This window comes from Zalophus californianus, chromosome 10 (genome assembly GCF_009762305.2).
Source record: "Zalophus californianus isolate mZalCal1 chromosome 10, mZalCal1.pri.v2, whole genome shotgun sequence".
Taxonomy (NCBI): Eukaryota; Metazoa; Chordata; class Mammalia; order Carnivora; family Otariidae; genus Zalophus; species Zalophus californianus.
The window spans coordinates 44,737,812-44,751,591 of record NC_045604.1 but is presented as its reverse complement, the minus strand read 5'-3'; the positions used below and the strand labels follow the sequence as shown (position 1 = coordinate 44,751,591).

General features: G+C 40.2%; 1 protein-coding gene across 1 annotated transcript in view; it reads left to right on the top strand.

Annotated features, from left to right (window-relative positions):
* The window catches only part of COLGALT2 (collagen beta(1-O)galactosyltransferase 2), a 106,389-nt gene that overhangs the window by 46,545 nt on the left and 46,064 nt on the right, over positions 1 to 13,780 (top strand). The window contains exon 2 of the mRNA XM_027613716.2: positions 12,176 to 12,286. Coding sequence (XP_027469517.1) covers positions 12,176 to 12,286 — 111 coding nt within the window. The remainder of the gene's footprint in view (positions 1 to 12,175; positions 12,287 to 13,780) is intronic.

Genomic DNA, 13,780 nt, shown 5'->3' with positions numbered 1-13,780 from the left:
GTGTTGGGGACAGCTAGGGAAAGGCCAGCTTTCAAAGAAAGTGTTCTTTTTTTTTTTTTAAAGATTTTATTTATTTATTTGAGAGAGAGAGAGAATGAGAGATAGAAAGCACGAGAGGGAAGAGGGTCAGAGGGAGAAGCAGACTCCCCGCTGAGCAGGAAGCCCGACGCGGGACTCGATCCTGGGACTCCAGGATCATGACCTGAGCCGAAGGCAGTCGCTTAACCAACTGAGCCACCCAGGCGCCCTTTCAAAGAAAGTGTTCTTGAAAGCTCCTTCCCATGCCGCCAACTCTTCACAATAACTCGCTGAGCTAGGTATGTACAACAGGTGTTATTATTCCATTTTACAGATGGAAAAACAAGGTACAGAGGGTTCAAGTAAATTCATTCAGATTATAGAGCTAGTTGGCAGAAGAGCCATGTCTCCTGACTTCATACTTTTTTACTTCATTAAGAATGTGGTTAAGGGGCGCCTGGGTGGCTCAGTCGTTAAGCATGTGCCTTCAGCTCAAGTCATGATCCCAGGGTCCTGGGATCGAGCCCTGCATCGGGCTCCCTGCTCGGTGGGAAGCCTGCTTCTCCCTCTCCCACTCCCCCCCGTTTGTGTTCCCTCTCTCGCTGTGTCCTTCTCTGTCAAATAAATAAATAAAATCTTAAAAAAAAAAAAAAGAATGTGGTTAGTCACTCAGGAAACGACACATGTTGGCAAGGATGGGGAGAAAGGGGAACTCTCTTACGCTGTTGGTGGGAGTGCAAGCAGGACTCTGGAAAACAGTATGGAGGTTCCTCAAAAAATTGAAAATAGGGGTACCGTATGACCCAGCAATTGCTCTACTAGGTATTTACCCCCAAAATACAAATGTAGTGATCCGAAGGGGTACATGCACCCCAATGTTTAAAGCAGCAATGTCCACAATAGCCAAACTATGGAAAGAGCCCAGATGCCCATCGGCAGATGAATGGGTAAAGAAGATGTGGTATATATACACAATGGAATATTACTCAGCCATCAAAAGGAATGAAATCTTGCCATTTGCAACGACATGGTTGGAACTAGAGGGTATTATGCTAAGCAAAATAAGTCAGTCAGAGAAATAATTATCGTATGGTCTCACTGGTATGTGGAATTTAAGAAACAAAACAGAGGATCATAGGGGAAGAGAGGAAAAAATAAAACAAGACGAAACCAGAGAGGGAGACAAACCATAAGAGACTCTTAATGATAGGAAACAAACTGAGGGCTGCTGGAGGGGAGGGGGGTGGGGGAATGGGGTAACTGGGTGATAGACATTAAGGAGGGCACGGGATGTAATGAGCACTGGGTGTTATATACAACTGATGAATCTATTAGTTTCAGAATACATCTGAAAATTATAAGACACTCTATGTTAACTGAATTTAAATAAAAAATATACATATTAAAAAAACTGAAAAAGAAATAATGTGGTTAGTCAAATAGTAGTGTCAAGTAACTCAGAATCAATGGGTGACTAAAGTATTTACTGTCATTTTTAAGTACAGTGAAAAGCCTACAGAAACAAATGAACCAAACTAAACCTTTCTGTGTAGAACATGACCACTTCTTTCAGCTTTCTCCTGATTCTCCACTCGAACGACCACTTTGCCTTCACATTTCGAGCCCAGTTCAGCCAGCTTTCCTTTCCACACAGACAGTGGCTCCAAGGGCGAGGTCCTCCATAGTGCTTCATTTAGCAAGCCCAGTCCTCGGGCTGTGACTTTCTCTGTGGTCACACTGGCCCCCGTTCATCATGACCTCATGGCTCATGGGTTCTGTGTTTTGCCAGGGCATCGCCCTGCCAGGCCCGACAGTTGACTGTTTACATTGGTGGCACCTGCCCTGCTCATCTGCTGAGACCCGACACTTCTTGCATACTTGCCCCTGCCCCCACATTCCTGTGTCACATCGGCTCATGTCACCTGAAATAAATATATATGGATACAGGAGAGTAAAGGTCCCTCTTGGCTGCATTGGAACAAAAACTGAGAATTTCAGAAATGGAAAAAAATACATATCAGAGATGAAGTATAAGTGAAAAGAGAATAAGCTTTGGGAGAAAGTCTCTGAGCCTCAGATTCCTTCTCTGTAAAATGAGAATAATAGTACCTTCTTTGAGAATTACCATAAGGATTAGAGTTGTATATGTAAAATGCCCAGCTTGTGCCTGTGACAGAGTGTAGTCCATAAATGGTAGAGAATAAAATAAAAGATATTTTCTTCATTTTCCATAATATTTTAAATGTAGGCAGCAATCCCAAGGAAAATGAAAATATAGGTCCACACAAAAACTCGTCCATGAATGTTCATAACAGCAGTATTCATAATAAATAAAAAGTAAAAACAGCCCAAACGTCCATTAAATAATGGATGGATAAACACACTGTGGTGTATCCATACCATGGAGTATTATTCAGACATAAAAATAAAGGAATTGCTGATACATGCTGCAACATGAACCCTGAAAGCATGCTGAGTGAAACAGTCAGACATGAAAGGCCACAAAATGGTATGATTTCATTTATATGCAATGTCCAGAAAAGGCAAATTCACAGAGACAAGAAGTGGAACTGTGGTTACCAGGGGCTAGAGCGGGGAAGAATGCAAAGCGATTTCTTTTGGGGGTGCTGAAAATGCTCTGAAATTAGATCATGGCGATGGCTGTGCAACTCTGTGAATATACTAAAAAACACTGACTTGTATGCTTTAACTGGGTGAATGTTAGATATATGAATTATATCTCAGTAAAGTTATTATTTAAAAAAAAATTGGGCAATAAGTATGCCTTCGTTGCTATGCAAAGAGAGGTTCTGTGTGGTGTTTGTGTCAAGCGCAGCCTATGCTCACTCCATGCTGGCTGTTTTCTGCTTCTATTTCTATTTGAATCCGAGAATTATTTAGACCTTGCCCAACCTGTGCATGTTTGTTTTTCCTTTTTCATTGAAAATGCTTTCATTGTTTGTGAAAGCAAGGCAGTGACATTGCTATCCTCCCAGCCATGTTTGAAATATTTAATTACTGAACTATGTGCCCCGAGTGTGAACAGATGGATGGACTGTGGCTATTAAGAGCTGACATAATGTGGCCTTTGTGTCAGGTCCCTGGTTTCCAGAGATCCCTTGTCAGGCCGGAACGTGTTCACAGCATTTCAGCCTAACAGTTCTTATAGGATATTAACAGACCTTTATCTCTAAAATCTGGATATCTGACTTCTCTTGAAACAACAGAAAAATCTAGCCTTTCTAGACACACATTCTAACATGGCAACAATCTGATGGAGCCTGCAGGTGTTCCTTCTCATACATACATGGTCCCTTTCACTCCTTGACGTTATCTGTGTTCAGCCTTTGTAGGCATTTGGGTTGGATTGGGGAAAGTTTTCTTGAATTCTTCATTCATTCATTTATTCACCAGGCCCATGGTTAGTGCCTGTTTTACACAGTCAACTCTCTTAGGTGCTGGATGCTCCTATCCTCAGGGAAGAGAATCTGGTAAATGGAGAGAGACAGAAAAATGCAATGCCGGAAGTATGGGTAGAGAATCAATGTGTAATTAGAGATTTCAGGCATCCCATCCAGCCTGAGGTGTTTGGGGGGTGGAGAGCCTTAGGGCTCCCGGAGAATGTGTCCCTAGATCCTGTGTGTCTTCTCTTTAGTATCAGGACTCCAGTTGTTGTCTATGCAGGAATATATTCCACTGGTAATTCCATTTCTTTAGGACACACCCACATAACAAAAAACTCAACAGATCTGGAAAATCCAGCAAAGAAGAGAAAAAAGGAAATGAGGAGTGGGTAAAAAGAGCAGGGTGAAGAAAAAACAAAGGGCAAAGGGGAAGAAACACAGGAAAAAGAGTATTTACACAAACGAGAAACATCTTTATCTTGTCTCAGACACTGCCGCTGATATTTGCACAGAATTCCAGGAGTTTTGACTCCAAGGAAAATGATGCTGAAGCGAACCTCAACAAAGCGTGGTGACAGATGTTAGCTGCATTTGTGGTGAGCACAGCATAACGTGTAGAGCTGTTGAATCACTGTGTCAAACCAATGTAACATTGTGTGCCAACTCTACTTCAGTTAAGAACAAAAGCTCATAGGGAACTAATGGATCTTCCTGTTTTCTTGCTTTGTTTCCTGCTGGAACAAGTCCATCCTTTCATTCAGAGATGATCACTCTGGTCCTATTGATTAATTTCCTTGACAAGACAGAGAATTCCTTCCAATCCGACAGGCGTACTTCCACTCTCTGTGGGTGAGCGTGCTGGGGGAGTTTGCACTAGGGTTGGGATGGGCATCTGAGGCCTGAAAGGAAATGTCTAGGCTCTAAGATCCACCATTTGCATGACTTGAGCAAGTCATAGCCTTTCATCCTCAGTTTTCTCTTCTATATGATGGAGAGATAAAAATAATGCTACCTGGGCTAATTATAGGGTTCAACATGGGATAGTGCATGACACACAGGTGAGGGGTTCTTGACATTGAGAGAGGCAAACCATACCTCAGAATCAAAAGTGTCAAGGAATGGCTCTTCTGTAATGTTTAATTAAGTTCCTCTTCACTTTAATACGATGGTATTGGGCTTTTGAATTAACTTTTAACTGGTCAATTGGCAATTTTTACCATTTCTCTTTCCTACCCGTTAGGAATGAAATTGATTCATCGATTGATTTCATTTCCAGAAACAGGTTTTTTTTTTTTTACATCACTCTTACCCAGTCTTCAGATGTGTAATGCCTATGATTGTTTCTGGGATAAAAATGGGACTTATCGAGGAGGGATTTTGAGGGAGTAGAAACATTTATTTTGTTGGTGAGGAGGGTTTCGTGAGAAGTGAGTTTTCCTGATTTCTTAGTTCATTAGGAAGAATCGCTACTGATTGACTTGGTGAGACCTAGGAAAAGGCTTTTGTTGGGAGAAATCCCCAGCCCCCCAGTCCATGTCCATATCCTTAACCGTATCCAGATCTAGTTTTCACCCAGCAGACAGATTCTAAATCTTTAAACAACTCTACACAGTAACCAAGAAGCAAGAATCCATCAGCATATTTTGCCAAGTGGCTAAGCATATCTCTTTCCCTTGGCAGAGCAGTTGCTGGTGAGGCTTTCCTGAGAGCAGAGACTGAGGTGGTAGGACTTGATGACATAAGCTTTCTTGAAGAAAATTTCATTAGTTGCTTCAAAAAGGGAACCTTATTTTTAGGTGGGAGCTCTTTATGTTCTACACTGGTGAGTCTTTCCTTGAGGCAGTTAAGAGGGTAGTTCAGTTTTTGAAGTCCCAAGTTGGAAAATTCACTTTTGCCAACTTACTAGTCATGGCGTGAATCGTCGAGGTGATGACTAACCTTGCTATTCATTCCATCACTGTTCCCGTGAGCCTCTGGGGTTTGTATTTTGCAGGTTCTGGGGCAGCAAAGAGCAGGCACTGCTCAGTGTTGCCTTCATCCTGGCCCACTGATTGCAGTCCTGTTGTTCTATCTCATCAGAAGTCTAGGCTTTCTGGGGTGCAGGGAAGCTGAGAACAATCCCAGAAGGTCAGGGCAGATGGAAGTAATCAGGAGTACTGTGTCCTCAACATCTGTGTTTCACCTGCTGAGAGAGCGAATCTGCATCTTTACCATGGCTCAGGTGGCGCCACGCTCACTGATGTTGAGTTTAGCCCTCACAAGCTCAGGACTTGTGGTAAAAATAAATGAGTCAGTTCTAATTATTTCAAGTTGGCTGTTAGTGTAAGAGCCAAGACTGAGGAATGAAAACTGACCTTCTGGAACAAGGAGAAATGTCAGTGTGTGTAGCCATTGCCAGAGAAATCGCAATGTTTCTTTTTTGACACAGCCAAGTAGTAAAATTGTATCATCCCGCAGACATGTTTATTTATTAGTCTGCTCTATGAGCTCTCACTTTTCCCTGTTAACAGTGACAGTGCACTTGCTGGCCCCGGGGGACTTCCTTCACCAAGGAGATGCCCTGCACTCTGCTGTTGATTGCATTTGCAGTATGTGTTTATCTCTGTCCTAATGTGACTTTGAATCTGAGACTCAAGGGCCTTTGCTGATGGGCACAGCTAGAGGAGAGGGGACGGGACCTAGAAGCAGAATCCGAGAGAAAGTGGATGGGCAGGCAGCATTATGGTGAGTAATGGCCCAAACATTCCTCTGAGGCCACGTGGATGTCGCACTTGTGTCTACCAGCTCTTCCATTTCAAATACTAGCTCCAGAGACAGCCAGGAAGTACCGATGCACAGAGAGGGGACTGATCACGAGCACTGTGGGCATATTGGGGCGACAGCTCTGCCAAAGGTGGAGGGAGACCTGCTGGTGGCTTGGTGCTTTTTAGAGGTAAAGGGAAGCCACTGTCGAATCACGGCCTTAAAAGAAGATTAATTATGTGAGGACTGGCTTGGCTCAAGAGCTGAGTGCACCTTGCTGTCTTATCCCAAGCCAGAGAGCCCCAGGGAAGCGAGGGAGGGGCTTGTTGTTTTAAGCGCACCTGCACTCAGCTGGGAGCATTGTGGCAAATATCAACAGGCTTCGCTTCCAGGGAGCGTGTTCTTCCAGCTAGTGCCTGCTTGTGTTTCCACGAGTTTGACTAGCCACTGGCAGTCCCATGCAGATCACCTCTGCAGATGTCTCCTCACATCATTTGTTTTCTTCAAGGACCCCCTGAGCGACGTCTGTTACCTTGGCGGGTGCCTTTCCTGGTCTGATGGGAGAAGCAAGCCGACCCGAGGCTCTTTTTCTGTGGGACTGGAAAGAGTTTTCAGTTGGGAGAGATGCCTCGACTTTCCCTGAAGGGGGTCACACATTCTGACTCCTCATCTTCTTACCTTGATGGAAAAATCCTCGTCCGCTGCAGCGTTGTCTGTGTCTAGTTCCTTACGGAGACTCTCAACAGGATAGGCATCACACTGTTGCATTGTGCTGCAGGGCTCTGAAAATAGCGCCGCTAACTCAAGCCTCCTGTTTCCTCCCGGGACCTCACATCTGTGCCTTTGCTATCTCTCTGTCCAACCCTCCGACTAGACCAGCGCCCTCGGGCTATTGTGATGGAGTATTCAAACAGAAACACTTTTTTTTTTTTTTTTTGCCCGGGTTGGGGGGGTCGGTCAGAGGGATGAAAAAGACAGCAGTTAGAAGTGTCTACCTGGATTTCTGTTTATTTGCCTGGGCCAGGGGAGTGGAGGGGCGGGACAGTTGGTCTGGAGCGGGGAATGCAAGTCTTCCTCAGTGGGCTGGTGGGGTCAACACGGCTCTCCCTCTGGGACAGTGCAGGAGATTGACGCTGCACATCAAACACCGGTGTCCGTGGACCTCCGACCACAGCTGGAGGATTTGTGCATTTCCCAGGAAGCCTGAGAACAAAGAGCATCTTAACAATTTGGGGAAGTAACGGAATAGGAAACTGTTTTCACTCCATAAGGAGAGTATTTTAAATCTGTGCTTCTGTTTTTAATTAGACACCTTTGTCTTTGCGTACACTCAAGCAGCTCATTTCTGAGGATGTTTGTGAATAGTGGATCCTTAAACAGACTTTGGAGTTGTTTAGTCTGGACAGCAGGAAAATAAATTTCATACAGTGAGACCGACTTTGTTAAAAGTCAGAAAGGCATCAATGCAGGGAGGGCAAAGAGAATGTAAGTCCTGCGTAATGAAGAACCAGAAACCAAGGAAAGAAGTAGATGCTGTGGCAATTCTCCTACACTTTACAGTAATTTGGGAATAATGTATAATTCCCATAATTTTTAGCTAATACTGCAATCAAGATATTTTTTATTTTGTTTTGTTTTAATTTACTCGTGCTCATAATATGTTGAGCAAAGACTCATGGCCATTTGAGCTGATTCTCAGTTTCAGGAATTGCTCTATATATGCTTCCTACAGTGAGATGAGTGGTTTGACCCTCAAAGTGCCCTTCAGGGCTACTTCGCTGGACATGGGTGGCTGGTGGCCATGAGTCACAGTGGATGTGATTGTCACTAACATTCTTCACTTCTCAGTATAATCACAGCTAGATGGAGCCCGTGACCCTCTCCCACATTGCTTTCTGGCCCACTTCCCTTCCTCCTTATGTTACCCCATTTTTGTCCATAGGTGCTCACCTGGTGTCCCTCAACACCAGCTGCACACTATTACTGCTTTCTCTCTCCAGGTAGTGGAATTTCTGGTGGGCCTGTGGGTCTCCTCCCTTCTAGACCTTGTTCTGAAGGGAGGAGCTGATTCTAATCTGATTTCCAGAAGAGACTTGAAAGTAGATCAAGGGGCGCCCGGGTGACTCAGTTGGTTAAGTCTCCAACTCTTGATTTCGGCTCAGGTCATGATCTCAGGGTCGTGAGATCAAGCTCGGTATCGAGCCCTGCATTGGGCTCCTTGCTCAGCGTGGAGTCTGCTTGAGATTCTCTCTCCCTCTCTCCCTCCCACTCATGCTCTCTCTCTCTCTCTTTCTCTCTAAGATAAATAAATAAATCCTAGAAAGAAAGAAAGATCAAATTGGCAATTGGCATCAGATCCTGATCTTCTATTTTTTGGAATAATATTTTCAATAAGGCTAGTTTTAGTTCAAATATACATTTTATTAAATAAGATTTTCGAATATTAGGCCTATACTTCTATCCCCCATTTTTCTATACGCTATGACATAAGTTACATAGTTTCGAGTTACTTGGTGTTTTATAGAAATTTACTCTCTATGTAACATGGGGCTCCACTCTGCTTTGCTTAACTATTTTTTTCTCTTGAACATTTCTTAATATTCTCTTCCTTAAAGATTTTGTTACTTTTGGCAGAGCAGTGACTTCCAAAAGCTCAAATAGGAAGAACAAAAGCCATCACAGATTGGATTTAACAAAATCGTATTGACTGAAATTGCCGATATAGGGAAGAAGCAACCACTGTTCACATCTCTTCATTTGCTCTTGCCAAGGCCATGTTCCCAGGGAACCACTACTGTTGAGGATGGCTCTGGCTTCTCCTTCCAGGAGGGACTGCTAAATTGCTCATAAATTCTAAGCATTTTTACTCCCTTTTAAGAGTCTCAGGCACCTCTGTCTTTCCATGACTCCTGTTTACTGTCCCTTTCTTCCCTTCTTCCCTTCCTTTCTTCCTTCCTGTTTTAATTTTATTCAGTGTGGTTTTTAAAAATCAGGAATAGATGTTGAATTTTATTAAAGGCCTTTTTAGCATTTACAGAAGTAATTATATGATTTTTCTTCAGGTCTGTTAATATATGTGAATTATATTAATGGATTTCCTTTTATAATGAACAATCCTAGTCTATGCTATGTAATATTTTCTTAATAGGATTTTGGATTCTGTTTGCTAATATTATATTGAGGATTTTTGCAGCATATTCATTAAAAGATATTGGTCTGTAGTTGTGTGTGTGTCTTCTTCAGGTTTAGATATTAATATTGTACTTGCATTATTAAAAGAACTTGGAATTTTCATTTGTTTCTCCTACGCTCTGGAGAGCAAGCTACATAGCACTGGAATTACGTAGTCTACTAAGATATCTGGTAGAATTCCCCTGTGAAACCATCTGGGCTTAATATTTTCTTTTTTCTCTTTCTTCATTTCTTTCTTGCTAATTGTTCTGTTTAAGTTTTATATCTCTACTGAAGTCAATTTTGCTAACATGCATCTTCTTAGGAAATCCTCCATTATATCCAGTTTTCGAATTTACTTTTCATTGAGTTGTGCAAGGTAATTAAATAATTTCTTTCCTACCAATCATATTCCCTGCATCCTTGTCAGTTCTTATTTTACATATCTGTGTTGTCTCGATAGATTAATAAATGGTTGCTTTGTTGGTTTTCCTCAACAAAAGCAAAATTTTAGGGGAGTTTGCTGGGAGGATGGGTGAAATGGCTGACGGGGATTAAGAGAACACATATCACAATGAGCACCGAGTAAAGTAGTGTTGAATCACAATATTGTACACCTGAAACTAACATAACATTGTATGTTAATTATACTGGCGTTGTACAAAAATAAAAAAATTTTTTAAAAAGCAAAATTTTAATTTATTAGTTCTATCCTTTTTCTGTTTTATGCTTCTGGACTTTCTTCCTTTATTATTTTTTTCTTTATGCTTGTTTGTTTTGTTGCTCTTTTCCTAGCTTCCTAGCAGGAATTTAACTCACTTATTTTTATTAATTGAAGGGTATAAAACTGAATTTTTCTGTGATCATTGCTTTAATTGTATCTAAAAATTCTGACACATAGTGTTTCCACGATTTATTTTTAGAATTTCTGAAATTGATTTGTATTTCTTCTTTCACTCAATAGTTGTTTAATAGAGAATTCTTACTGGAATTTTTTGTTTTTTTATTTTATTACCAATTTCTAGTTTTATTGCTTTATTATCACAGAATGTTGTTTATATTCTTTCAATTTTGTGGAGGCTTTCTGTGTAGTATAATTGTTGGTCAATTGTTGTGAAGGTTCCACTTGAACATGAGAAAAAAGCATATCCTTTCTCGCTGTGTTCTTTTTTTTAAACTCTTTTTTTTATGTTATGTTAATCACCATACATTACAACATTAGTTTTTGATGCAGTGTTCCATGATTCATTGTTTGCTTATAACACCCAGTGCTCCATTCAGTACGTGCCCTCTTTAATACCCAGATCCTCTGTATATTTACTTCCTCCCATTTCACCATCGTCACTGAAAGTGGTATGGTATGTGACTCTTCATCTTGGGGTTGTAAGTTGGAGCCCAATGGGGTGTAGAGATTACTTAAAAAATAAAATCTTGGGCTCCTGGGTGGCTCAGATGGTTAAGCATCTGCCTTTGGCTCAGGTCATGATCCCAGGGTCCTGGGATCGAGTTCTGCATCAGGTTCCCTGCTCCTTGGGAGCCTGCTTCTCCCTCTGCCTCTCTCTCTCTCTCTGTCTCTCATGAATAAATAAATAAATTAATTAAAAAAATAAAATACTTAAAAAAGTGGTATGCTAACATCTCTTATTATTGGTGTTTCTGTTTTTCCTTGCAATTTCCATCCTTTCCATTATATCAAGGGTTGACAAACTACAGCCTGTAGATCTATTGCTTATTCTTATACATAAAGCTTTATTGGGATACAGCAATGCACATTTATTTACATATTGTTTGTGGCTGTGTTCCTGCTACAAAGGCTGAGTTAAGTAGTTGCAACAGAGAGGGTATGGCCTGCAAGCCTGAAATATTTACTGTCTTGCTCTTAAAGAAAATTTGCCAACCCCTGTACTATATGAAGGTATGTGAAATGTTAACATTTATTGTGTCTTTGATGTGAATTGTGTCCTTTAGCATTATAAAGTATTGCTTTTTGTCATGGCCACAATTCTACCTTATTTGATGTCAGGATTATAACTCTTGCTTTCTTTCTCTTTCCCAATTAACTGATATGTCTCTTCATTTTTAGTGTTCTGAATTACTTTGTTTTAGATATGTATCTTATATACAGCATGAGCTTGCTTTGCGATACAATTTGAAAATATTTTCTAATAAGTGAGTTAAGCTCCTTTATAAGTAGATCAATCTGTTAAACTTTTACAGTAGAAACCAGTTTTGTATACATTATTTGAAGACTTTTGAAGGTACTCTAGTTTGTATAAGTAATGGTAACATTAATCCAAAATAGGTAAAGATAACTTAGCTTTTTGAGTTTTATATTGGAAACTGTTGCTTTTCCCCCTGGAGTGTGTGTGATGACAGTACCACTGATTAGCAATTTTGTTGTGATCTGAAAAGAAACTTGAAAGGAAAATGCAACTGAATTATTGCTTAAATTGATGGTAGTTGTCAGGGAAGTTAAAAGGCAGAGTTTACATCTTGGATAACTAAATATTAAGCCAAATAGAAAAATTTCCAAAAAAAGATTAGTTAGCTTACTCTTAATTCATTTTCTGCTTATACAGTTTTAGTACAACCACTTATTGATTCTGCTATTGGCTGAGCCCTGTTTTAAGGATCTAATGACACAAAAATGATTTTAAGCAGTATCTCTCACTTCAGGAATCTGTTGTCTAGTTTGGACCATGAGGGATTCATTTTCATATGTACATTTTTTTTTTCTTCTCAGAACTGGCCATTCTCCTTTCAATTAATCTGGGGTCTTTGGGATGTCTCCCTCTTTCTTTGGATGGCAACTGAGCTATATTGTACTTTCTCTCATGCAGGGCAGCCACTGATCACAATGTGGATAATACAACAGAAATACTCAGGGAGTGGTTGAAAAATGTACAGAGATTCTATCACTATGTCGAGTGGAGGCCTATGGATGAACCAGAGTGAGTAGTAAGACAACATTTTGTGAACTTCATTTATCCCCCTTCCCTTAACCAGTTTTCCAGCCATTCAGGTGTCTAATCTTGGAGGCCCATATGACTTCTTGGTTATCTCTGTATCTAGTAAGTTATAAGGACCTGCCTTGTAACTGCCTCTCTTCCTCTTTACTCCTGCAGCCACCAGCCAAGTCAATAAATAACAAATAAATTGCCACAGTATATATTTAAAAATATTGATATTATTTATTCATATTTTGAGTATAAGTCTTTCATATTTGGTGGAGCATAGTGAAAAGTTTGCATACTTTTTATATATACTATGCTATTTTACTTATCGTATTTTTATCATCATTCCATAGCAATAGTTAAGGGGTTTCTTCATTATTTCTATGACTGCATAGTATCCATTATATGGATGTACCATAATCATAATGAGTAGTCAATTCCCTACTGATGGGCATTTAGGTTACTTCTTCTCTTAACCATAGCAATTTCTTAGTTACTTCCATCTTCAAGATCATCCTACGTACCATACTGTCAAATCAACTTACCTAAAATGCTAATGACATGGTTTAATTTCTCTGTTAAAAGGACTCCAGTGACTCTCCAGTACCCACAGAACAAAGTTCAAATAATTCAGACTTAAACACTTTTTAAAAATTCCATGAACTTAACACCAGCAGTTATGCACCCATATCTCTTGCTTCTTCCCAAAAGAAAACTGCTTTGTCTAGAATGTACCTTTTACTTTCAACCCCAAGCTGTTACCCATGCAGGTTTGTTCTCCAGGAAGGCCCTTTCTGTCTTTGTAACCAGCTCATATGCCAAACCCCACCTACTACAGAAAGCTGTTCCTAATCATTCAAGCTCCAAAGATCTACCTTTCTCGCAACACTTGTATTGCTTATTTCCTACATCATCCTTTTTGACATAGCAATACACGTAACTAACTTTGTTAATTAACTGTGTAATTTATGCATTTCTTCGAAGTGATTTTTGGGTTCTTTGGCAGAGGTTACAGTATACAAATACTTCATATTTTCCTCCAGTGCTATGTTCTTGGCAGGCACTAAATTAATACTTGTTGCATGAACAAATGAGCAAATGACAACATGAATAAGTGTATTTAAAATGGACTATTGTAAATGTTCCCAAGGCTATTGCAATTCTAGCTTAAGAAATTGTAGAAGTAGAATAAATTGAGTTGCCTGAATTTTTGCCCAGGATAAATCATTTGTTGAAAGCCAAATTTGTATAATAATAATAATAAATGCCATTCCAGAACAGATTTTTTTAGTCTCTTTATATATAATAGTTTTGTTATATATGTATATACATATATATTTCAAATCCCAGCATATGGTCCATATATCAAGCAAAATTTAACAATGAAATTTGAACACTATAAAAGATTTTGAATGCTTTTTTTGGAGTCTCTTATAATGGAATTGGGCCTAACTAGAACAGTCAAAAAGATTATGTACCTACCTTGTATCC